At 46.1% G+C, this 26,708-nt stretch overlaps 1 protein-coding gene across 2 annotated transcripts in view; it reads left to right on the top strand.

Moving 5' to 3' along the window:
- The window catches only part of C1H5orf34 (chromosome 1 C5orf34 homolog), a 99,851-nt gene that overhangs the window by 29,002 nt on the left and 44,141 nt on the right, over positions 1-26,708 (top strand). For both annotated transcript variants that reach the window (XM_063961751.1, XM_063961761.1), the window contains exons 6-9: positions 1,333-1,424; positions 10,236-10,305; positions 20,382-20,552; positions 21,727-21,857. In XM_063961751.1, the coding sequence (XP_063817821.1) occupies positions 1,333-1,424; positions 10,236-10,305; positions 20,382-20,552; positions 21,727-21,857 (464 nt within the window). The remainder of the gene's footprint in view (positions 1-1,332; positions 1,425-10,235; positions 10,306-20,381; positions 20,553-21,726; positions 21,858-26,708) is intronic.

The following is a 26,708-nucleotide window of genomic DNA, read 5'->3' as shown; positions in this document are numbered from 1 at the left end:
GTAGCCTAAAATGCTAATATCGCCAATGAATGTTATAGTAACATTTACTATATGGAAATACTCAGGTGTTCCCAATGTTCTTTTCTGACTGGGGCCAGCCTGTTCACTGCATCCCTTGGTTATGTTGTCTTAAGTAATACTGTTGGTTAATATTACAAAGAGGATATTGGCACATCTTACAAAACATCTTCAAATGTAAAAAGAGTTGGTGTGTATAGTTTAGATTGTATAAATGATATGGAGACCTATAGGTTTGGAACCAGAGCTACTTATTGTCTAACACCTCTGCCAAGCTGTCAGTCACTGTTGGATCAGTCGATAAATACACAGGCGAAGGGCTAGTGATGTCATAGCAACTCATGATTGCGTTCGCCGCTTTGTGATCTGTAAAAGGTCCGTTTGCGACACTGTGGTAAAGACGTGGGAGGAGCTACAGCTGTTGTAATGGAGTGGGTGGGGTCAGTAACATAAAGACATTCCCCTACAGCTCTGTGTGTTGTACCATCATGGCTTATATCTCCGCATGTAAATTATGAGTAATATCCTGTAAGTGTATAATGAGTAATTGCTGAAATTGCACTTAATAAAAAAAATAAAAAGTAGGTTCGTAAATGTACTATTATTAATAATAATGTTTTTTATTTTAAAAAGTATTTGGTAAAGGTGTACGTGTTACATTTAGTATCCCACTGACACCCCCTTCCCCTAATATGTACTTGTGTAATGGGGGTCATTCCGAGTTGATCGCTCGCTAGCTAGTTTTAGCAGCCGTGCAAACGCTATGCCGCCGCCTACTGGGGAGTGTATTTTAGCTTGGCAGAAGTACGAACGCATGTGCAGCCGAGCTCTACAAAAACAGTTTGTGTAGTTTCTAAGTAGCTCTGAACCTACTCAGCGCTTGAGATGACTTCAGCATATTCGTGTCCAGAATGACGTCATACACCCCCCCAGTGAACACCCAGCCACGCCTGCGTTTTTTCAGACACACCTGCATTTTTGCAAACACTCCCTAAAAAACGGTTAGTTGACACCCAGAAACGCCCCCTTCCTGTCAATCTTCTTGCGGCCATCAGTGCGACTGAAAACTTCGCTAGAACCTGTGCACAACCACAGCGGCCTTTGTACCCGTACGACGTGCGCGCGCATTGCGGTGTATGCGCAGAAAAGCCGATTTTTAGCCTGATCGCTGCGCTGCGAACAACGGCAGCTAGCGATCACCTCAGAATGACCCCTAATGTGTCTTCCCAGGCAGTAGATCTAACACAAAGTAAATAAAAATAAAAAAGTCCATACAGTAATACGTTGTATATTTAACTGTTTTTTCTATATTAGGCAGAAGACCGACTCTATACTGTGAGAGAGCTCCCTCCTGACAAGCCAAGAGCATTGTATTCCGTGCGTTCCATCATATCCCAGGCTAGAAGGTCAGTGCAAGTGTCTCGTATTCATTACTGGTCTGATTTAACAAAGCTTCTAAAGCGAATGTGGACTTGCCTCCATCTGGATGGTAGGTAGACAGTACATATATAATAAAACCTAATTCCCATGTGCGCGATATTAGTTGAAAATTATTTTCATAAATTCTTCCAGAAAAGTTAACACAGGTGTAGACTGCAGATCGGGGAATGATTGCTGCCTTTCTGAGGTCCTAGAAAGGATTTCCCTCACCAGAAAGTCACCCAAAAGAGGCCCAAGGCCAATTAGTACCAATTTGTTATTTATTAACACAAATTTCATACAAAATGTAAAATTGTACAAAGATAAAACTTAATGAATCAATAAGAATTATCCAGAATGTGATGGTGACATATTAGATCCTCCCTCACCTTAGTAAGGTGTGAGCTCAAAAGGGAGAATCTTCACAGATTGGATTACACACTTATGACTGACAGACCCTACGCGTTTCGTCTAATCGACTTCATCAGGGGTAGTTCAGCATTGAAAGCAGGTCCAGGTTACCCAATTAAAATTAAATGTATAACGGTCATGCACCAACCTCAATGAATATTTTATTCTCAAAAATTGAGTTTTCATTTGGGCCCAACAATCTTGGTAATGCTCATCTATTAATAAGATGTGTGTTTGAGAAGGTGTCCTTGAGAACACCTGGCTCCTCATCCTCTGGGGACAATACCTCATTCTCAGGTAGCTCGACATGCCTCCTTATAGCAATATTGTGCAGGATTGCACACAGGACCACAATTTTATTAACCATTTCCGGCGATACATTAGGTCGCCACCAGTGCGGTGGAGCACAAAGAAGCGTCCTTTTAGGAAATGGATATGATAGTCAATAGGTCGAGACCAGATGATCGAAAGGGTCAAGAGGTCAATGCAAAAAAGACTGACACTAACCCTCCCTCCCCCCTCCCCCCCCCCCCCCACCCCCCCAACCCCCTCCCCCCACACACACACACAATTATTAGGGTTGGGCACTTGGTGGACGGTTAGGGTAAGGCTGCAGAAGGGGGCGGTTAGGGTTGGGGGAGGGTTAGGTTAAGGCTGCAGAAAGGGGGGGTTAGAGTTAGGTACTTGGGGGAGGGTTAGGATTAGAGTTAAAATAACCAACAAAAACTACCTTTAGACCCGGTCGACCATTTGGTGTCGACCTATTGACTGTGCATCTACAGTATGTACTGCCTCCTTCAATCCACACCCACTCCTATGTGCCCACTGATACAGTGGGGCAGATTTAACAAGGATTGATATTCTTGTCATCACTCATTACAAATATTAAATAGTATTCCAACCAATTAGCTCCTAACTGTCATTTTTCAAACACATGGCAGGAACTGATTGGCTGGAGCCCCATTTAACATTAGTTACGAGTGATAAGAATATCGCTGATTCTTAAATCTGCCCGTGTTTCACCTTTCTGAACCAGGACAAAGACTTTAGATTACATTTATGGTTCTTGTTATAACTGTAATATGGTACTCAGGAGCAGATTTATTAAAAAATCTACAAAGAAATATAAGTAGGCGCTGGTGTACTGGCTATGAGACACTGATGATATTAATACTGACTGCAGCTTCACTTATTTGAGGTGCTGAGCCTCAAAAAACAAAAATTAATAAAAACCACAGAGAGAAGTGCTGTCACTAAAGTATTAATATATTTTATTAAAAATGACCTTATTCATATATAAAAATTATAAGAAAACCTAAACATCCTGTGACTTTAAAAAATCTTTTAGCAGCAACACATCAAAACATGTAACAATTTGTATTCCTCACTAAGGTCTCCTTTGGAACAATGTATCAATCTACCCTTTATATAATGTATGGTAACTCTTGTGACTAACAGGAATTCCTTAGAGCAGAGGTTCCCAAACTTTTTTGAATCACGGCACCCTAGAGTATTAGATTTTTTTTCACGGCACCCCTAGGCCAAAGGTTTCTCTTTGAGAAATTTAGAAAGAAATATTGACTGAAGTAAATTTTGTTTATATGTCATCCATAGGTTCAGTTATATGGTGAGGGACAAGATTTGCTTCTGTTTGTCCACCTATATTATTACTGACAGCCACCAGCACTTGTTTTTACCTATTACATTGACAATTAATAGTTGGAATTGGTCCTAGATCACCAACCCAGGGCACCCCTGCAAGGGTCCCGAGGCACCCCAGGGTGCCACGGCACACAGTTTGGGAACCACTGCCTTAGAGTAAGCTCCACGCGTGGGCTGATTGAAACACTTGAAACCATATATTGGTAGAGGGTTTAAAAGTTCTTCCGTGATGTATATAGGGATTATTCACATTGATGTCATCCGCTCCATTATTTGTGAAATCCCTATTTAGCTCTTATTTCTCAATAATGCCGTCCAGAATTGATCAGCTTTTCTTATGAAGCTTATAATTGCACAATAACAGATTAAGCATGTGACGCTATTTTGGAGTCTGTTATTATACTAAACCCAACTTATGCAATGGGCAACAATTGTGTTATGTCCGTAGGGCGCCGGCTGCCCGCTCTGGGACACTGCAATAGAATGTGCAGGGCTTGTGAGAAATAATAGATAAAACGCTCACAGTCTCATTCAGATCGGCATAAAAATTCAAAGGCTATAATGCTCTCTCACCACTTTCCATCAAGCTTCACCTGGAGCATACTGCTAGCTATCATAAGCTGAATCTCCGTTTGGTGCGGTGAGCCAAATGCCGAACAGATGCTGGGTGAGGCGCTGAGCGGCGGATGCTGTCGGGGACGTGCTGCAGAAATCAGTCTCTGTTCGTGATGGTTAGCTGGATGCCAAGCAGAATGTCGGGCAATGTAATCAGACGGATTGCTTGACGCGTTTCTCAGCCTCAATCCTGGGGCTGTTTCCTCAGAAGAGTTACTATACATTATATAAAGGGTAGATTGATACATTGTTCCAAAGGAGACCTTAGTGAGGAATACAAATTGTTACATGTTTTGATGTGTTGCTGCTAAAAGATTTTTTAAAGTCACAGGATGTTTAGGTTTTCTTATTTTTATATATGAATAAGGTCATTTTTAATAAAATATATTAATACTTTAGTGACAGCGCTTCTCTCTGTGGTTTTTATTGCAGATTTATTAAGCCTGGTGCAGTGATAAAGTGGAAGGTGATAGAAGTTAGGAGCCGATTGGCTGAGACTTTATGTTACAAGCTGGGTTTGAAAAATGATAGTTAGGAGCTGACTTTATCACCTTCCACTTTATCACTTCACCAGGCTTAATAAATCTGCCCCTGTAGTTGTTACTGACTGATTTTCTGTTATTGTTTTCTTTTATCTTGTTCTACGTAATAAAAATATACCTGATTTTACAAAGATGGGTTTAGCTACCATTTTATAGAATGTACTAGCTAAATAATCGCTACATTCTGATTGGTTGCTATGGGCAGCACCTCTATGGAGATTTGATGGGGTGAATTCAGTTAGCTGCAGAACTTACCATGGACTTATAGCTTCCAGGGTATTTCCCACAGTAAGCACCAAGGGTGCACTTAATGCAGAGTACTTTTAGCACCTCAGGAGGGTGCGAACAGAATTCCGTGGTAAGTGCACCCTCGGGGCTTACTGCACAAGGCCTGCCATTTTGGAGATGCACTGACCCAGTCATCTGGCCATCACAATTTGGCCTTTGTCAAAGTCGCCAAGTTCTCCTGGGGCTTTGTGTTTTGTCTGATTTAAGGTTTTCATTCATTAATTTTCATGATTTAAGTCAGGCATGTCCAAACTGCGGCCCTCCAGCTGTTGAGAAACTACACATCCCAGCATGCCCTGACACAGCTTTAGCATTCTCTGACAGCAAAACTGTCAGGGCATGCTGGGATATGTAGTTTCACAACAGCTGGAGGGCCGCAGTTTGGACATGCCTGATTTTAAGTAATCTCCTTTTTCATTCCCCTCCCCCCGCCTTTATCTACATTGTTATAGATCCAATTTCTTCAGGGTACATAGGGTTTCCACATGGAAACATCGGGGTTGTAGTGGTGGCTGAGAATCCGGGCACCAAACAGTTAAAGCTTTAAGCGTATCTCAGAATGCTCGGCTTCCCTCCTCTATAACCCCGCCTCCAGTCACAGGCAATCAGTTATCAGTTGGTGATGCAGAAAGAAGGTGCACTGTGACAGGGGGCTGCTACAACAGCCTCAAGAGTTTTTTCATTTTTATTAAAAGATTTTTTTTTTATTGTTTCTCTCTCTTTCTCTGGGCTGTCAGCGCTGTAAATCAGGATGACTTCAGCGTTGCAGCTCCATCACCCAGCCCCCCCTTTGCTGGCGCCGAAACGTCCGCTTGTTTAGAGCCTGAGACGGGTACTTGCGTTAGGGGGCGCACGCTGTAATGAGCACCGCTTGCTGTGGGGTCCCCAGAACTGCTTTGCCAGCTTCGGGGGGGGGGGGGGGGGCAGGTAAGAGGGCCTCCTCTATGGGACCTGCATCTAAATCGCAGCCCGCCGCGGTCCATGGAGACAGCCCGCGATGCTGGCGTGGACACTGTCTCATAGACCTGTTTTAATAAGGCTCAAAAAGTACCTGGGGTGGAAGACCAGCATAGGGGAGGTGGTGCTTGACCTGTAGCCCCTCCCCAGCTCTGGGCGCCATCTACTGCTGATTTTTTGCCCTTGAGCTGCCTCACTCTCCCTCTTTCCCTTACAGAGACCTGGGCAGCCATCTCACAGCAAGGCAGCAAGCAGGTCTCCGGGAATGCTGGGCTAAGTTTCCCTGTAAAAACGTCTGCTATGCCAGGTTTTTACATTTCACTTACAGTATATATACTAACTGCTTCAATATAGTAATATTGTATATGCTCTGCATTGTAAATGTGACTGTGTGCTAGTTCTGTCTGTTTTCACTTCCAGTGTATCTTCTATACCTATCCCTGTGTTTTCTGTACCCTAGAGCTTAGGTGCATTCAGGGTTATTTTTATTTATCGATTTATCTAAAATCTTAGCTGTGTTCAGTCACATACTAAGCTCTGCACTTGGATATCACTGTATTCAGTGTGCAGGGTACGTCCACTTTGTTTTACTGACATGTCTAACAAAAAAGGATGTAAATAAGCAGAATCCCCTGTGTTACTCTCATGTAGAGTTTGCTCAGCAGGGTTAACTGCAGAGTATATTGTACAGGATGGCCTCTGTGCTAACTGTTGTACACCTCCTAGTCAGTCCACTGCTCCTGCCTCCGCAAGAGCCTCCCTGGGCAGCCTTTTCTAAAACTGTTGTGTACGCTGGTAGACCGACTTACGCCCCCTAGGGGCCCCCCTATGGCACTACCACCCAGTATAGTACCAATGGTAAATCCGCCTTGGGCGGATACCCTGTCTAATCAGATGCATCAATTAACACAAGCTCTGTCTAGACAAAAGGTTCTTACTGGGCATACACATGCCCCTGGTTCCTCTAAGCAGGCTACCTAATCCTCCCAATCCACAGTCCTCTCAGACGTGTCATTTTAGGAGAAAGATGAGCATACACATCTCTCTGACACAGACTACTGTGCTGCAGAGGAATTTTGGTAGTTGTCCCTGCCCTAGTGGCAGCTATTAAACGTATTCTTCAACTCTCAGATGAGGAAGAACCCACACCGGTTACTAAGAAAACTGATGTGTTTAAAAAGCAAAGGTGATTAATACAGAATTTCCCCATTCTGACCATTTATTGGAAATTAGGCAGGAACCCTGGAACATGCCAGGTAAGAAGTTCCCTTTGTCTAAGCGTGGGAAAGCTCGCTATACTCTGCCAGCAGCTATCTGTGCCGGGTAGGAAACCCCACCTCCGGTGGACTCTCATGTCACCCGTCTCATGGTGTAGCCCATTCTGCTTATCACCACTGTCACCTTACTGAAGGAACCGACAGACAAATGTATTGAAAGCTGTCTGAAATCTATTTATTCCCTCACAGGGGCTATACATAGACCCCCACTGTTGCAGCGTCCTGGGCCGCAAAGGTTACAGAAGCATGGGTGAGTACAGGCAATTGAAGAAAAACTGCCTTCGGATATGTCAGATGAATGCAGACTGTATTTAACTCCTATCAAGGGGTATGTTCAATTGGTGTAGAAATTGGTCTTGTCGAAAAGATGGCAGTTTTCGACTTTTTCAGGTTGGAAGGGGTTCCGATCTATTCAGTCCCCAGCTTTTTTATCCGACAAGTCGGGGAATTCGATTTGATGGAAAGCACGTGGATCAGCCGATCTGCGTGCTTCTGTCTGAAACGGTGCCAAATCAGGCCCTGAGGTCCCGTTTGCTGGAGCCAGGTGGACGCTGCGGTGAGGTCTGGCGACTGTGCCCCATCCTCCGGCTAAGCTGCTGTAGCCGCTGCTGACCGCCGTCTCCCCGCTGCTCACTCCCGTCTCCCCGCTGCTCTCCCTCAGCACCCTCATCTCAATCCGACTTTTTTTTAAAGTCGGATTGAGATGTCAGGAATGGCCAAATCCATTCTGATTTGGCTGCATTGAATAGGTTCTGTTGGATCCATTCCGACAAATTCATGTAGGAATGGATCAGGTTTTAATTGACTATACCCCCAAGTCTGCTTCTTACTATGTTCAGAGAGCTTTATCTGAGGCTGGCGTGTTGGCAAAAACAGGTCACATCGGACTATTTTCAATCTCAAATCTTTAAACAAGTTTGTGAAGGTTACCAAGTTTTGCGTGGAAACATTGCATTCCATAGTTCTAGTCATGGAACCTGGGGACTCCATTGATTCCCTGGATATACAGGTTGCGTGTCTGCATATTCCTATTGCTTCTTCGCATCAGCAGTTACTATGGATTGCTATTTGCAACCAACATTATCAATTCCAGGCTCTTCCGTTTGGCCTGGCTACGGCACTTAAAATTTTTACCAAGGTCATGACTATCATGACAGCATATCTCCGTCGCCAAGGTATCCGGATTCTTCCGTACCTAGACGATTTGCTGATTCTGGCGAACACTCGCAATGTTCTCCTCAGTCATCTCCAACGGACAGTAGCCTTCCAGCAACATCACGGCTGGCTGGTGAATTGGAAGAAATCCTCCCTTACTCCTTCACAGAAGATGGTACATCTGGGAGCACTTCTAGACACTTAGTCATTGACTGTACCCATCACCGGACAGGGTTTTGAAACTACAGAGCAATATACGACACTTACTTCCTTCACCGTCCTCGAGTATCTGTGCATTCAGGGTCCTTCGGAAGTTCAAGCAAGAAGGAGGCGTGACCCAGACTACACTGGTTCTCAGACCTACAGAGTCTCTCAGTGGAGCGATCTCTTCAACTTCCTCAATGGCCAGACGTTCTCTGTCAGGGCCCATGTCTCCATCCGGACCTGGCCCGACTGTCTTTGACGGCGTGGCTCTTGAATCATTTGATCCTAAAGGCGAAAGGTTTTTCGAAGGCCGTGATTCAAACTATGCTTCAGACCCGTAAACCGGCCTCGGCACGGATCTACTATAGAGTATGCACACTTACTTCACGTGGTGCGCTGCCAAGTGTTATGATGCCACTACATTTTGGACCTCTAGAATACTTGCTGTTCTTCAGAGGTTTAGATCTAGGCCTTCGTCTTGCCTCTCTCAAAGTACACATTTCTGCGTTTTCTATGTGGCTCCATGGGATCTGTGGTGTTGAACGCTCTTCAAGAGGCTCCCTTTGAAACTTTGGTGTCAGTGGATCTCAAATGGCTAACTGCCAAAACTCTTTTTGCTTGATACTTCTTCAGCCAGAAGGGTATCTGACTTGGGAGCCCTCTCCTGTCATCCTCCATTCCTGATTTTCCACCCACACAGGGCAGTTCTACGAACCAGACCTGGTTACCTCCCTAAGGTGGTTTCTCCTTTTCACCTTAATCACAAGCTTGTAGTTCCGGCCTTTGTCTCACACTTGTTGGCAAGGGAACGTTCTTTAGATGTGGTTAGGGCTGTACATATATACGTTGAACATACTTGTCCTATCATACATTCTTACGCCCTCATTGTTCTTTTTGGATTTCACAATCGTGGCTGGCCTGTTACTAAGCAGATACTGGCCAGATGGATCAGTATGGTCATTGCACATGCTTGCACGCGAGCTGACCTTCCAGTACCAGCTTCGATTTCTGCCCATTCTACTCGGTCTGTAGGACCTTCATGGGCGGCAATTGTGCAAGGCGGCTACGTGGTCTTCGGTCTAAACGTTTCTTAGGTTTAATGCCTTTGATACAGTCGCCTCCCAGGATGCTTCCTTTGGACGCCGGATTCTCTTATCCTCTCAGGTGCGTCCCCACCCTTGAAGTACTGCTTTAGGACATCCTCAATGTTTCCCTGTGGAAACCCTATGTGCGCTGCTGAAGAAAGGGAGAGTTATGGTAGACTTGCCTTTTGTTAACTCTTTCTTCGAAGTACATAGGGTCCACAGGGCACCCACCCTTACGCACCTGACCCCTCTGGTTCTTTTCTCCTATCCGTGAGAATGTGTTCTTATATTCCTAACATCTTCTTCTTTCTTTTTTGCTTCCTGTGCCTGGAGGCGGGGTTATAGAGGAAGGAAGCCGAGCATTCTGGGATACGTTTGAATGCTTTAACTGTTTGGTTCTTGTATTAACATCCACCACTACAACCCCGATTGTTTCCCTGTGGACCCTATGAACTTTGGAGAAAGAGTTACCAAAGGTAAGTCTACCACAACTCTCCTTTTAACAATATCACTGGATTATGTTGATGTACTTTGCAATTTATGACTAGATTTACTTATTATAATTGTCTTTTTTTTTTTTGTCTTTTTCTTCATTAAAACAGATTTTTAGAATCCTGTTGCAGGAACAAGCTTTCCCTCAATGCTCTGTCTCACACCTGTTGTTGGAAGATGGTAATCCAGCTGTGACTTTATCATTTCCATATGTATTTGTATAATCCTTTTCCTTACAACCATGCAAAATGTGGTACAGAAAAGGCTATTTAAATATAATTGCAGCCTTCTTGTCATATGAATGCCTTTAGACTCATGTCTGTGTTGAAATTGTTGGAAATGGCTCTAGCAGTTAAAATAATACAGCTTGTTTTTGCTATGTAATACATAACTTTATTTTTATAGCTACTTGGCTATTAGGCCGGGTACACACCAGGACGACATCAGTAAGATGGGTCGTTATAATTTTGCCCAGGAATGACATATCGTCTGTATCGTGCAGTGTGTACCCATGAATGTGCGCTCCCGCAGGTTACAAACGATATCTACTGGTTGGCTAGGCTGCACGGTCAATCAGAAGATGTCATTAACGGTGCCGTGCTGCTCAGTTCAGCATGGCATGGTACATCGTGCCTTTGCACCACTGCATCGTGCAGTGTGTACGGGTGACACGATATGTCAGTCGGGAACACACCATACTGATGTGTACCTAGCCTTAGGTTGTATCAGTAATGCTGTATGCTTTGATAGTTGGGATAACATGAACAGGTAATTTAGTTTCTACCTTCTCAAAAACATTTAAGGAATTCCTTGCAAAATGTATGTTCTTTATTGCTGGACAAATTAAAAAAATTGCAGCTCTTCTATACTCCAACTACCCCCTGATGCCCTAAACCTAACACTGAAGTGTGATTGGATCATGCATACTTACAAAGGGGATCCGGTCGGGTTCCTGGCAGTCGGAAGACTGTTGGCAGAATCCCGATGCTGCTCAGAATATCAATGCCAGGATCCTGACATGGAACGCAATGCCAGGTCCGGGATCCTGAACGAATGGCTGCTGGGACTGAGAGAAGGGCGGACAGGTTTTTTTTTTTAGTGTTAGGCTGCGGGTGAGGGCACTTAGGGTTAGGCAGTGGGGGAGGAAGGGTTAGGTTTTGGCCGTTAGGGTTGGTGGGGTTAGGCACCACCGAAGAGGGTTAGACCGCAGGAGGGGGAGGCTAGGCTCAGGCTGCGGGTAAGGAAAGTTAGGGATTAGGAGTAGCATAGTTACCACGCAGGTGTCGGAATCCTGAGTGTCATTGATGCTGCTATCTGTCCAGTCAGCAAACTTTCCCCTTACAATATGCAGCAAATCAGTTTTTTGCCCTATGTGGGTGGAAAATCAGGAATGGAGGATGACAAGAGAGGGCTCCCAAGTCAGATACCCTTCTGGTTGAAGCAATATCAAGCTAAAAGAGTTTTGGCAGCCATTTGAGATCCACTGACACCAGGGTCAAGAGTGCTGCTGTTTTTTTAGCAGCCATAAGCTTTCTTATTTTATTTTTATACTCCTACTATTTTTCTTGAGTGACCTTTCTAAAAAGTGTCTTATACGTACCTTAGAAAGAGACGCTCCAACAACTCCTCGCCGAGTCGCGACAATGCTTACCCACGAGTACAGTGCTCTTTCAGCGGGTGCCTGTGTCGGATATACTAGCAAGTTCAGGAGACGTTACCAGGCTGTGGCTGGAGCACGGGGAAGAAGGTAAGGCATCGGTTCTGCTTAGAGGGGGAACGTGGACACAGCTGCACTGTTTTGGGAGGATACTACCAAACAGTTGCTGACGCGGCTGCCACCTAGGGTGCCCCAGCGCTAGGCCTTAGGGATCATAGGCTCCAGTTGTAATATGAGGCCGCGATACCTAGGTTTGATGTCAGCAGTGGAGAGTCAGAGTTCACTTGGGCGTCTGTGTTCCCTGTAGGTTCATGGGACGAGTGTGTACACTATTAGTCAACGCCGAGTGTATCCAGACGCTAATGTATTGATTGGTCCTGGAAGCGGGGTGATTTTCCCTGTGTCCCACTCTACTGAGCACGGGTAATACAGCACCAAGGGCCTAATTCAGACCTGATCGCTAGGGTGCGTTTTTTGCATCCATGCGATCAGGTAGTCGCCGCCTACAGGGGGAGGGGGTAGTCGCTGTGCAGGGGTGCTATCTCATGTTCAGAGAGCTGCACAAACAAAAGTTTGTGCAGTCTCTGCACAGCTCAGGATTTACTCTTCCAGTGCGATCATCCGGCCCAGGGGTGACGTCAGGAACCCTCCCTTCCAACGGCTGGACACGCCTGCGCAAACGCACACCAGCGATCGGGTCTGAATGACCCCCCAAGTCTCTATCTACCTTTGGATAAGTGCCTAATGCATATGAGTCTTATAATTATTACTGTTTTCTTTCGCTGTGCTACGGAATACGGTTAAATACTATATAAGGTATTGCAGTAATATGTTTCTCCTACATACTTGAAATGTGTTAGCTGATTATGTGCTCATATTGCTTATTATACTAATGTATAACCTGTGACTGATTGCTAGTGTGATTGCTGACTTTACTATAATTCTGTCAGTTTTTTCTGTCTATTCCGATCCTCAATGCTAGTGCAAAGCAGGGTAGGGTCGAATTGTATGTCACTTTAACACAATTTAAAGTGGTTACATTCACAAATTGTGTAGTACACTGTGCAAGTGCGTGATTATTTATCATGTCTAAGAGTGGTAAGGGTGAGGAAAATACACTCAAACCAGCACCAACACTCATGTCACGTTTGTCTTGCAAAGCTGGGTTAACCTCTCAGGATCTGGTTCAGAATGGTTTGTGTGCAAATTGTTTTAGCTTTCACCAAAGTCTCTTGAAAAATCTAAGGCAGACACAGGTGCAAGAACTCCCTTGGGCTATGTTTGCACAGACATCCAGTATAGCTGAGCGGATAATTCCAACTTCTGTACCAGGGATAGGTTACACTATTAACCCTTACATGCAGCATTCCACCTGGGGTTTATCACATCCAGCAGAGGAAGCAACAGCCTCTCAACAAAAACAGGCTGAAAGGCCAGTGGTAAGTAAATCCCATAGACATGAAACAACATCTTCACAGTCTACACATGTTTCAGATGAGGATTCGTCGGAGGATGTAGACTTATTACACTCCGGTTCTGCATACGAAGATGAGGAGGAAGGTCTCAGCTCAGTGGACATATCTGAGTTAATTAATGCGATAAAAGCCATTCTATCCTTAGAAGAATCAGCAGAGCCTGTGTTAAAATCTAAGGCACCTGTGTTTAAACGTCCCAAAACAGTTAGGACTGAGTTTCCTGGGTCAGAACAGTTGACGGAAATTATGGAAGAGGCTGGTGCTACGCCCAGTAAGAAATTTAGAATTCCAAGGAAATGTGTGGCCGGAGAGACCAACCAGCCACACGTGTAATGGCGGCTGCGGCACTGAAGGTGTTAATCCTCGTGCCCGGCGCCATATTAAGGGACAATGGGCGCTTGGCGCCACTTTAAAACTGTGCACTGGTGCTAAGCACCATCTTTAAATGTAGTGTGGGTGCTAGGCACCGGGTATTTAAAAATATATTTAGTACTGTGTTTTCACCAATGTTATATTTAAGGCAATAGGCACAGTTGTAAGACTGCACATTTACATTGCAGCAAATGCCAGCACTTAGAAGGAATGTGTAAGCTGTGTTGGTTTTAAAATGCATTTACGTTTGTGGACAAATGGCTTGGAAGCTCCTCACCTAGGAATTGAGATGCTGATGACCATGGCACCTGGAAAGGGGTGTATGGACAAGCCATTTGTTTGAGATTGAGATGTGTCTCTGTGTAACTTTATAGACACATGGCGGTGAAAGGATTTGTTGCTGTCTTCTCTGAATATTGTGTGAACTGGGTTTGCATGGAGATGTTAGAGAGACAGGAACATGTGTTGATCAGATTGTTTTACAAATGCAAACTAGTGGGTTTCATTCAACAACAGTTTGACGTAACATTTCTTAGGCTGCATTATGTGTGATGCAGATTATGTTTCATTCACAGTATAAGAACGTTGTCTATGTGTGAGAGGGTGAATGCAATTGAAATGCAAGTTACATTTACATTTGTGAAAGAGACAGGAAGATGATAATCAGATTGTGTTTGGGAAAGCCACTGGTCTGGTTATATATGAAGAGGAGCAGGAATGTGCTTTATCTAAGTCTTAACTTTTGAAATGTAAACTTGTATTTCTTTATATTTTCTGCGATAACCTGATTGGTTGGAGAAGACAGGGAGGGCTTACCCCCCTGTGGTACTGTGTGTAGAACTGAGATAAAAAGAGGATGCCTGTGAGCCTCCAGGTGTATTGTAACATCTTCTTCTGCTGAAAACATCTTGATTGTATGCTGTTGCCCCTAGCAATAGGGAGGAGCCTTTTTAAAGGTTATTTGAGCAATAAACACCTTTGCCTCAAGAAGACTGCTTCATCTTGTGACCTACAGGGTTAGGCCAAACCTAGCCCCGTTCTCCGGCTGTCCAGGGAAGCACCTGACGTCTCCAAGCTCCGCCTTCCGCCAGCTACCGGTAGAGGCCTAGCAAGTGGCTAGAGGGGATTCGTCAACACCACACAGCTGTGGTAAGGCAGTGCGTCGGCACATACAGAGCAGAACCGTGGTTCCAAACGCCACGGCAGGTTAGGAGTTTGGTGGTGGCAGCAAGAACCCGCCCACAGCGCAGTGGGTGGAGTCAGTAACAGGCGGTTACTGACGGTAAGCGGGAATCCCCTATGTGGTCAGGCCTCGTGCGGCTTGACCTTCCATTCTGTGCGCAGTCAACGGGACGCGGCAAGCGGCGAGTGCTTCCGTACGGTACCGTCCTGTCACAAAATGGAATTCCAATTCTCTTCCGGCTGGGGACTGTTTAAAGAGGGAGGTGGCCCCTAACGTAGATATGCATGTCATTCGATTAGTGTGAAAATCACATGGTAGCTCAGTTTTAAGTTGGCGCCTGCAGCAATAGCAGGTGCACTGAACAACCAGCCCAGAAATCTTTTTTTCTTCCTTTTTTTTTTTTTTTTTTTTAACTTCAATTGAAATTTTTTTTTTCTCAGAGCTAGCAGCACTGTAAGTCGAATTGACTTCAGCGCTGCAGCTCCATCACCCCCCACGCTGGCGCCACATACTCCTGCTAGCTGTGTTCGGGTACTTGCAGCAAGGACTTCCAAGGCACTGGCACTGCTGCGGCTTTGAACCCTGGACCGCGTGGCCGACACCGTGGGGACAGGTAAGAGGGTCTCCTAGCGGGACCACCATTAAATCGCGGCTGGTGTGGACACTGTCTTCAAGCAGGGACCCCACTAGACCACCACGGCAGGAGGGCACAGGTCTACGTGTATTAACACCTATTTTAATAAGGACCATAGTACCTGGGGTTGAGGACCAGCATAGGGGAGGCAGCACTTTGAGCTGCAGCCCCTCCCCCTTCTCTGGGCGCCATCTACTGCATATTTCCCACCCTTGAGTTTTCTCACTCTCCCTCTTCCCTCAGAGAGACCGGACAGCCATCTTACAGCATAGCAGCAGCAGGTCTTTGGGATTACTGGGCAATGTCCTCTGTAAAAACAGCTAAACAGGACAGGTTTTTACATCACTTAAATTATCCTACCTGCCTCATAAGGCTGTGTTAGTTGATATAAGGGTTCATTGCAGCAGTATTGTATAATTTTCTGCATTATGTGTGATTTGTGTGCCTTCTTCTGCTGTCTGGTTTCACTTTCATTGTATCTCGGATATCTATCACTGTTATTCGGGATAGTACTCAGATTGTGTGTGTATATGTATACATGTATATATGTATGTATGTGTGTGTTGCAGTCGCATAATACCCTGTACCCCTTATATTTAATATTTTACTGTATACGCCCACTTTGTCCTTCTACTATGTCTAACAAAAAAGGGCGCAAACAGGCTGTTGCCCCTGTATTGCTCTCCTGCAGAGTGTGCTCAGCCGGTTTATCTGAGGAGGATATGTTAAATGACGGTCTTTGTGCTGTTTGTTATACACCTTCCAGTCGGTCTGCTGCTCCTGCCCCCGCGCAGGAGCCCCATGGGAAGTCTTTTCAACACTCCTGGGTACTCTGGTGGAACGCCTTGCGCCCTCTATGACCAAAATACGTCACTTCCTTCACCATCCTTGAGTGTCTATACACTCTGCGATGAAAATTCTCGGTCTAATGGTGTCGTCTTTCAACATGGTCGTGTACGCTCCGTTTCATTCCCGCCCTATACAACGCTTAATCCTCTCCAAGTGGAATGGCCTGCCTCATCGAATCAGATCTCAAATGATCTCTTTGACTCTGGAGGTTCGCCTTTCGCTGACCTGGTGGCTACAGGACCAGCGATTGAGCAAGGGCCATCCCTTCTGGATCCCCAACTGGGTCCTGCTGACAACAGACGCCAGTCTTCATGTCCGGGAAGTGGTGACAGAGCAACACTCGTTTCATGGACATTGGACTAGGGTAGAATCTCTGCTTCTAATCAATATATTGGAGTTGAGAGCAGTATTCAATGCACTGACTCTGGCTCGCCCTGTCCTGCAGAACAGACCAGTTCAACTTCAGTCGGACAACGCCACCACGGTGGCCTATATCAACCATCAGGACGGCACTAGAAGCCACATGGCAATGATGGAAATGTCCAAGATCCTGCATTGGGCGGAACGGTATCTTCCGATCATATCGGCGGTGTTCATCCTGGGTGTACTCAACTGGGAAGCAGACTTCCTCAGTTGTCAGGATGTTCACGATGGAGAGTGGGCTCTTTATCTCGAAGAAGGAGGAAAGCTCATTCTCATTGCTGCAGCGTGGCTCAGACATCACTGGTTCTCAGATCTGCAGGAACTTTTGGCAGAGCAACCCCTTCTACACCAGGGTCCTTGCCTTCATCCGGACCTGGCCTTCTGTCTTTGATGGTGTGGCTCTTGAAGCTTCGCTTCTGAGGTCAAAACGTTTTTCTGAGGTGGTCGTACAGACTATGCTGAAGGCCTGTAAACCGGCCTCTGCCCATTTATATTATAGGGTATGGCACGCTTACTTCACTTGGTGCGCTGGTAAACATTATGATGCCACTAAGTTCAAGACTTCCCGAATATTGGCTTTTCTTCAAAGAGATGTACTTCCGGTTCCGGTGAACCCCGAACCGGAAGTACATACCCACCATCTTTAAAAGCCCATCTGGATACACAGTGAGACCATCAAGCCCTGAGGAAGAGATTATACATCTCGAAACACGTTGGCTATTGGACATCTATACGTTTGGCTATTGGACATCCATACGTTTGGGACCAGGACGTTTGTGGATGAACTTCCATTGGTAAGCTCAGGAGCCAGAGCAGGGTGAAGTCTGGACCACCCTGCCATTTATACCACCTGCAGCTCCTTTGCTACCTTTTTGGTACGATTCATTTTATTTAGAAATTGGGACATATGTCCTTATTCTGTTTTATGTATGATTTATTTTATTAAACTTATTGTCATTTTAACACACTTTTATTACATTTATTGGAGGTATTAACCTATGACTCTGTAAATACTGGTTTAAAAAGTGAACCATCAGTTATTATGCTTGCACCCAGCCACTGAAAGTGGGCGCCCAGGTTACACCATTCCATATTTCTAAAAAGAGATAAAGACCTAGTCCTTCATCTTGCCTCTCTCAAGGTACACATTTCTGCCTTGTTTATATGGTTCCAACGCAAGATTGCTTCCCTTCCTGATGTGCACACGTTCCTTCAGGGCGTTATTCGCATTCAGCCTCCCTATGTCCCTCCAGTGTCACCATGGGATCGATCTATTTTGTTGGAGGCTCTTCAGTAAGCCCCTTTCAAACCTCTTGAATCTGATGTAATCAGTTGGCTGATGGCCAAGGTTCTCTTCCTACTGGCTCTTGCTTCGGCAAGGAGGGTTTCGGACTTAGGTGCATTTTCCTGTCATCCTCCCTTTTTAATTTTTCACCGTGACAAAGCTGTTCTTCGAACTAGACCTGGTTACCTCCCTAAGGTGCTGTCCTCTTGTGGTTTGGCCTTCATCTTGCCGGACTTGTCGACTAAAGAGAGCGTTCTTTAGACGTGGTTAGGGCTCTACATGTCTATGTGGACCCCGTACTGCCTCCTTTAGACATTCTGATGCCCTTTTTTTGTTTTCACAAACGTGGGTGGCCTGCTAATAAGCAGATTCTAGCCAGATGGATTAGAATGGTGATTGCACAGGCTTACACTCGGGTTGGTCTTCCAGTTCCAGCTTCGATTTCTGCCCATTCTACTCAGACCTTCTTGGGCGGCACGCTGTGGGGCGTCCGCTGAACAATTGTGCAAGGCAGTTGCGTGGTCTTCGGTACCCATGTTTCTTAGGTTTTATGCTTTTTGATACATTCGCCTCCCAGGATGCTTCCTTTGGACGCCGGATTCTCTTATCCACTCAGGCGCGTCCCCTCCTTTGACATACTGCTTTGGGAAATCCCCTATGTACCCTGCTGCAGAAAAGAGTTATGGTAGACTTATTTTTTGTTAACTGTCTTTCTGCGAAGTACATAGGATCCACAGGGCGGCCACCCTTACGCACCTGACCTCTCTGGGTTTGTATGGCATTGGCCTCTGGTTCCTTATCCTGTCAGTGAAAATGTGTTCTTATGTGCCTAACATCATTATTTATTTATTTATTCTCTCCTTCTTGCTTGCTGCATTGGACTAGTTAACAAAACTGAGCTACCAGTGCCTGGAGGTTGGGTTATATGGGAGTGAAGCTATGCATCCTGGGACAGCTAAATCTTTAACTGTTTGGTGCCCGGATGCCTCATCCACTACTACACCCCCAATGTTTCCCTGTGGATCCTATGTACTTCGCAGAAAGAGCAGTAACAAACGTAAGTCCGCCATAACTCTTCTTTCCTGCAACAATATAGCTGCAGCTTTTATTAAAACCAGTATGCTGTCTTTTGTGGCTTATTGTTTTGTCACATCTGCAGGATTACCTGCTGGTATGTGCAGTGACCCTAGTATTGCCTGACTCAGAATAGCGCCAGCGTCTGTCTGCATGTGACGTCTTGTGGTTTTGCACATTGGGACCGGTCAGAGGAGGTAAAACGCAGCACATTAGTACTAGGCTGATGCACTAAAAGACTTGCTGAGATCTCCGGAGGGGGGAATATCTCTCCACCACTCTCAGGTATACGAAATAAATCTCGGCATTATTGCGCCGTGCTTAACCTTGACCAACTGCGACACGTGCCATTTAATAACCTCTCCTCCATTGCCTCTTTCCTGTTATTTACTTGTATGTGTCTCATAAAACGTCTCTTACATGTATTTTAAAATGAAGTGGGTAAATGTTCACCTGTATAGTAAAATCGAACTTGTGAATGTTTGTTTAATAAACTTTGCGTTGAGATACAACGTCAGATGGGCAGATCATAACTGAGATTTTGGCTCCATTCTGGTACCATCTGACCCGATTGCAGCAGCACTTCTGTGCATGCCCGCAATAACACCTGTGCTGTAAGGAGTTTCTGAAGTTTTTCGTGCAATCGCAGAAAAATCACTCGACTACGTAACATTGGATTTATTTGCAGTTTGCGTGCACCTCTGAATTAGACCCATATTGTGGCAGAGTTATGGGGATTGTGAGGTTTCATAGCATATACAAGGAGGAGGACATGTTTCCTTACTACTGTATATATGGTTTATAGATGCCGCAGCTGGAAGTAGTGACGTTATAATGTGAGTTTTTTTTGTCTCTATCATGTGGACAAAGCAACACTCACTAGTTCCGTCACATAATAGGTGACTGACATTCTGGAGTTGATTGATGCCCAGGATTCATGCAGCGTGTGACAGCAGTGTTATTTGTATATAATGTGTTATTGTTCTAGGTGCTTTTCTCATGGCAACTGAAGTGGAAAATCGCGCTAATTACAGCATGACATGCTGCCTTTTTGTTATAGTGCTTGTGTGGCCTAACGTAACTATAACCAAGAAAAGCGATAGGGGCTGGATCACAGCATCTGTGACGTTACATTCAGGAGTAATAATACTGTATAATGCTATTCCTTCCTCTTATTATAGTTTTCTAACTATGTCCTACCTATTGCATAGTGACTGAGGAGTGTAATTGCTGGCTAACCCTGATACCTCGTATTGCTATTATGTACATTTCTGTGTAAGAATATAAATGTTCCCTTATTCCAGGAACATGGGCCGGACGGCAAAGCCGCTGTACCGGTGCTGCTGGAACAGTCTTTCATCCCAGACAGAGGCAGCTTTGCCGTCTACTCTGATAATATGGTGCTGGCCAGTTACCTGGATGGTGTCCTGTTATATATGACGTGGAGTTTTGCTAACTTCAATAAAGGTGAAGAGGTAATTATATTTTTTTGATACTCCTTTATTCATTCTCTGTAAGGAGCTCTGTTACAGTCCCTCTGTAATGTAATGCCGGTAGTAATTACTAGTCATAAAGTCTGCAGATAGGAGCTAAGGTGGCCTCCAAGCTGGCTCATGACTAGACGTGGCCATTTATGTCGGTAGAACCCCTTAGGCGTAATCTTAAAAACTGTCTGACCAGTCTATTGGGAGTGACAGGGAATATGATGATCGCACTGTAGTGTTCTGAGCTTGCCCACGTTTGTCCCACGCTAGTGATGAGTGTGGTTTGGGCATTTGCCTATAGTGATATGTTTTGACAGGTTTATTTTAGTACTAATTTGATGACTTTTGAGTGCTGTATTATGTGTAAAACAAAGAAGTTTAGGCTCCACTTTGCAACATATATATTATAATCATTTGTTCACTAGACATATACGTATTTATTTTGAGCCACAAATGTATAACTTTTATGTTTAAGTCCTGCTAAGGTAAATAAGTAGTTAGGAATTCAGTATTTCTTCCCTCTACTGTTCTCACGTGTTCCTTCTACATATTACTTACCAGTAAATGATATGTCATCTAGACTGACACTAATCCATGTAAATGTAATCACCTCGCTATGTTACATTAGGGATAGCCATCAGAAGGGTGACACTAAGTTGTTCCCATGTTGCAGCCATCATTGGGCCAGTCCCGGGATCACTGGTGTCCTGGTATATTTATTTTTTCCTGTGGGCCTGTGCTGGGCCATGATTCACTTGTGCACAGGCCCACAGTAAAAAAAAATAACTGTCATTGCCCCTCACACCACTTACCTAAGTACAGAATAATACTATTTTCATTGATCAACTCAATCGGGGAAAAAAAAAGAGATGGGATTGCCCTCCCTAGCTACAACCAAACCAATCATCGGTTTAAACCATCGATAGCATGCAAGGGACACTGACATTAGATCTCATTGAAATGTAGGAAGCGATGACAACAATCTCCTTCATGGAATCAAAGTGAAAAGCTACTGTATCCCCATCTGACTAAAAGCCTAAATAGTTACGACCCATCTGTAACTGATGACCATCCATGTGTAATATTTAATCACAGTTACTGTAGGAGTGGTGTAATGGGATAACAAGTAATCCCTGATCTTTTTGTATTTCTGCCCTATTGTTAGCTGCAAGACAGCACAGCGCCACACAGAGCACCCAGTGCTTCTAAGCACCAACACTTTGGTTGGTGCTGTTTACGTTTACCTAATGGATCATCAGAACTTGTGGAACTGGAGTGTCCTGGGGAGTATGCCAGGTATGTATTTTGTCCTCTGAATCACTGCCGTGTCCTCTGAAATGCATCTAGAACTATGTAAGTAGCACCTTGGTAGAATTAGAGTGCAGTCATATCAGAAATCCCTATAGGCCTACGGATAAGGGGCCGTATTCCGACTGGATCGCAGTCTGAAACCCTTTGAGGAGCGCGCACCCCAGGATGCCCAGTGAGATGCTAAAAGCATCTCAGGGCTGTGATCGCCTCTGCCTGATTGACAGGCAGAGGTGGGGCGGGAGGGGGCGTGCCAATGGCGTTAGAACGTAGTTGGTGGGGCGCGGTCAAGACAACACAGGCGTGTCCGGACCATTGCGGGGTTGGGTCGCAGTGGCTGCGTGATGTCACACGCAGCCGCTGTGACCAGAGACCCGGCAGGTAGCCGCCTGCCAGCGCAGTGCAGGGAGCTACTCGACTGGTGCAAAAGCAACGCCGGCATGTGACGCTTTTGCACCCTTGCAGGGGATAGGGCCACACATGCGGGGCGGACTAGCCCTGTGTTGGGCGTCCCCCCACATGTCAGAGAAACAAATTGATCGTAGATGTGCTAAATTTAGCACATCTACAATCAGATCTGAATCACCCCCAAAGAACACTAGCCAAAGCTATGCAATGACTACATGTATAGGCAGCCAGCCGTGCCACTTCCAGAACAGTTCTAATGTAGTGGTTATTGCACATTCTTTATTGTAGAACCACATCTGAAGGGGTAATCAGCACTGCGCCCTAAGAGGAAATAAATCCCATTCAGTCTGGCACTAGAGGAAAATGAATGACAGTCTAGCAAAACTTGTGTAGCTCCAGGAAAAACATAGAGAAATAGGCACAATTTAATTTGTGCAGGAAAAGTATACCGTAGAGACAAAGTGAGGAAACAATGTGTGTGAGTATCTGCCACGTTTGTATATAGGGCCTAATTCCCACCTGATCGTAGATGTGCTAAATTCTGATCGTAGATGTGCTAAATTTAGCACATCTACGATCAGTCCCACACTGACATGCGGGGGGACGCTCAGCACAGAGCTAGTCCGCCCCGCATGTCAGCCCCCCCTGCACAAGTACAAAAGCATTGCACAGCGGCGATGCTTTTGTTCTTTAGGAGTAGCTCCCTGCCAGCGCAGGAGCTACTCGTCGCTGTGAGGGTCACAGCGGCTGCGTGTGGCATCATGCAGCCGGCGTGGCCTGCCCCTCCAACGGTGCGGGCACGCCTGCGTTGCCTGGTCCGCGCCCCCTAAACGGCGGCCTAATGCTGCCGGCCCGCCCCTCCCACCCACCCAGCGACCACCTCTGTCTGTCAATCAAGCAGAGGCGATTGCAGGGCTGAGGCAGCCGTCAGCTGTCTGGCATGCGCTGGCACCGGCGCATGCGCAGTTCAGACCTGATCGCCCGCTGGGCGAAAACGCACAGCACTGATCAGGTCTGAATTATTAGGCCCTTATTACCATAGTGTAAGTGTGAGGATATTGGGTTCAAAATCACTCAGTCACGGTGGTAGATGAAAAACCAACAGTGGTTTATTAACAGAATAGGTTATAACACAGTTCAGCACACTTCTGTGATCCAATTCTACACGACAATTCCCTCCTGGAGCTCCTGACAGAACATTACTTCTTAGTCAGTCTCCTGCCTCTCTCTCACCCTCTGTCTCACGTCCCCTCTTTGCTATTATCAAACCTTTGTCTTTTCCTCCAATAAGGCGACACCCCCAGACAGTTTCAGAGCAAACCTAGTTTCACATGTACAGGCATGTCCCCTAGGCCACAATAGATGTTAATTAAAGTAACCTTGCTTAATCTGATTTGTGTGGCCTGGAATCCATTGTGTGGGGAAGAATGAGGGGGGTGTATGGCCTGACATCTGAGACTGGCTGTATCTACACAACAGCAAACACACAGGTTATCTGCGCAGTCATATGGGGGGAAACATTATTTTACAAACTATAACACAATAACCAATACATTCATATATATACATCGAAAACATAACTGTACCCTTGTAACAATAACATCATACAATATAATACAATATTGCCTAATACATAGCCAAATACAGATCAACAATCAGTGTAGTCCATGGGTCAGACCAGGGCTAGGGAAGTAGCTGCGTGTCTTTTACCACTGTGCGACACAACGCGCCGGCTGTGTTGTCACATTTCCTCCCTCTACTTCCAAGCCCGGTGTCCTGGGTGGCTTAAGCTTGCTGAGAGTAATGGTATTCTCCTGTACCCTGGGTATTTGTAGCGAGGGATTTCCTGGGCTTGCTCGGCGCTTGGTCTGGTTCCTGCTGACGGGACAGGCCATCTGCGTTCCCGTGATCTCTGCCCTTTTTATGAGAGATAGAGAAATTGTATAGTTGTAGGGCTAAGCTCCATCTCAGCAGTCGTCCATTGTCTCCGGCAGTGCGCTGTAACCAACTAAGGGGACTGTGGTCTGTTACCACTGAGAACTCGCGCCCGTACACATATGCCTGCAATTTCTTGAGTGCCCAGACTATGGCCAGGCACTCCTTTTCAATAGTGGCATAGGCTATCTCACGGTCCATAAGTTTTCGGGAGAGAAAGGCAACTGGGTGTTCACAACCATCCTCCCCTACTTGGCTCAACACAGCTCCTATTCCACAACCCGAGGCATCTGTTTGCACAATGAACCGCCGGCGGAAGTCGGGGGCTGCTAACACTGGGGATTGGGACAAAATGTCCTTCAGCTGGGAAAAAGCCTGCTCACACTCTGGGCTCCAGTCAATTTGTCGGGTGTATTTTTTTGTTGTTAGGTCAGTCAGGGGTTTGGCAATGGTGCTGTACTGGGGCACAAATTTACGGTAGTACCCTGCTGTTCCAAGGAAGGCCCGCACCTGCTTTTGGTTAGTGGGCCGAGGCCATTTCAGGATGGCCTCAATTTTAGCTGGCTCTGGACGAATATGGCCTCCGCCAACCCTATGCCCGAGGTACAACACCTCTGCCATCCCCATCTGACATTTGTCAGGTCTGATTGTTAACCCTGCCTTGCTGATCCGTGCCAACACCTGGGCCACATGCTGCAGATGCTCCTCCCATGTCTGACTAAAAATGGCTATGTCATCAAGGTATGCCTGGGCAAAGTCCTGACACCCTGTCAGTAGGTGATCTATGGTACGCTGAAAGGTGGCTGGGGCATTCTTCATCCCAAAGGGCATGGCAGTAAATTCAAAGAGCCCAAATGGGGTGCTGAATGCAGACCTCTCCTGTGCCTCCCTGGTAAGGGGTATCTGCCAGTATCCTTTGCTAAGATCCAGAGTGGATACATAGCGTGCCATTCCCAACCTGTCTAACAGCTCATCTACCCGGGGCATGGGGTATGCGTCTGTCACTGTCACCTCGTTCAGCCTCCTATAGTCCACGCAGAAGCGGGTACTGCCATCTTTCTTGGGCACTAGGACTACGCTGGCGGCCCAGGGACTATGGGACGGTACAATAACACCAAGCGCCAGCATTTCATCGACCTCCCTTTTGATCATATCAATCACCCTGGGGTTCACCCGATAAGCGGGTTGCCTAGTGGGCCGAGCCTCCCCGGTGTTGACATGATGGGACACTACATGAGTGCGCCCTGGCCTGCTTGTGAATTGTGGCCTCTCTACCTCCAATACCTCCCTCATCTGTAGGGCCTGGGTTTCTGTTAATTGCGAGCCTATGGGCACTGCCTCCACTCCTAGGTCCCTCTTGGTGGCTGCTAGAATATCAGGGATGGGGTCAGTCTCTGGGTCATCCATAGGTGGGCAACAGATTGCCACCGCCCCTATCTCCCTGGTGACATATTTCTTTAACCTATTTATGTGGTAGGTACCCACCCGCTTCCCTGTTTGGTCTAGGGCAATAATGTAATCTACCCGTCCCTGCCGATCCACTACAGTATAAGGCCCTGCCCAGGTCGCCTGTAACTTATGCTTTCGGGCAGGTACTAGCACCATCACTTTCTGTCCAACCTCTAGTTCCCTGTCCTGCGCTCGTTGGTTATAGTACTGGCACTGTCTTTCCTGCGCGCCCAGGGTGTGGTCATGCGCAAGCTGCATCAGCCTGTGCAGTTTCTCCTTCATTTGGACTACATATTCCAAGATGGGAACCTCAGGTTCCTGAAATGACCCTTCCCAGCTTTCCCTGACTAGGTCAAGTGGTCCCCTTACCCTTCGGACATATAGTAACTCAAAAGGAGAGAATCCGGTTGAATCCTGCGGCACTTCGCGGTACGCGAATAATAGCTGTTGCAAGGACTTCTCCCAGTCTCCCCCCTCCGATTCAGCAAATGCCCGCAGCAACTGCTTTAGGGTCGAATTGAATCTCTCACAGAGACCATTAGTCTGGGGGTGATAAGGGGTGGTGCGTAAGGGATGGACCCCAAAGTTGTCCCATACTGTCTGCAGCAATTCCCCTTGAAATTGCGTACCCTGATCAGTAACTACTTCTTGGGGAAATCCTACGCGACTAAAAATATCCATAAGAGCCTGGGCGATATGTTCAGCATCTATGGATGCCAGTGCCACTGCCTCAGGGTATCTAGTCGCGTAATCAACTACAGTCAGTATGTATCTCTTTCCTGTTCGGCTCGGTTTCTTAAAAGGCCCCACAATGTCCATGGCCACTCTCTTAAATGGCTCACTTATGACAGGCATGGGTTGTAGGGGAACCCGGCGTGGGGGTCCCCCGAGGCGTTGGCAGACCTCACATGACTCTCTATACTGTTTTACCTCCTGGTTAACCCCAGACCAGAAGAAATGTCGCAGCAGCCGGGCACGGGTTTTCCGAACCCCTAAGTGGCCTGCTAAGGGAATGTCATGGGCATGGGCCAGCAACCGGGCACGGTA

The sequence above is a fragment of the Pseudophryne corroboree genome, chromosome 1 (genome assembly GCF_028390025.1).
Source record: "Pseudophryne corroboree isolate aPseCor3 chromosome 1, aPseCor3.hap2, whole genome shotgun sequence".
Classification (NCBI taxonomy): Eukaryota; Metazoa; Chordata; class Amphibia; order Anura; family Myobatrachidae; genus Pseudophryne; species Pseudophryne corroboree.
Note: the sequence above shows the minus strand (reverse complement) of the source record. Positions and strands in the feature narration are given on the sequence as shown.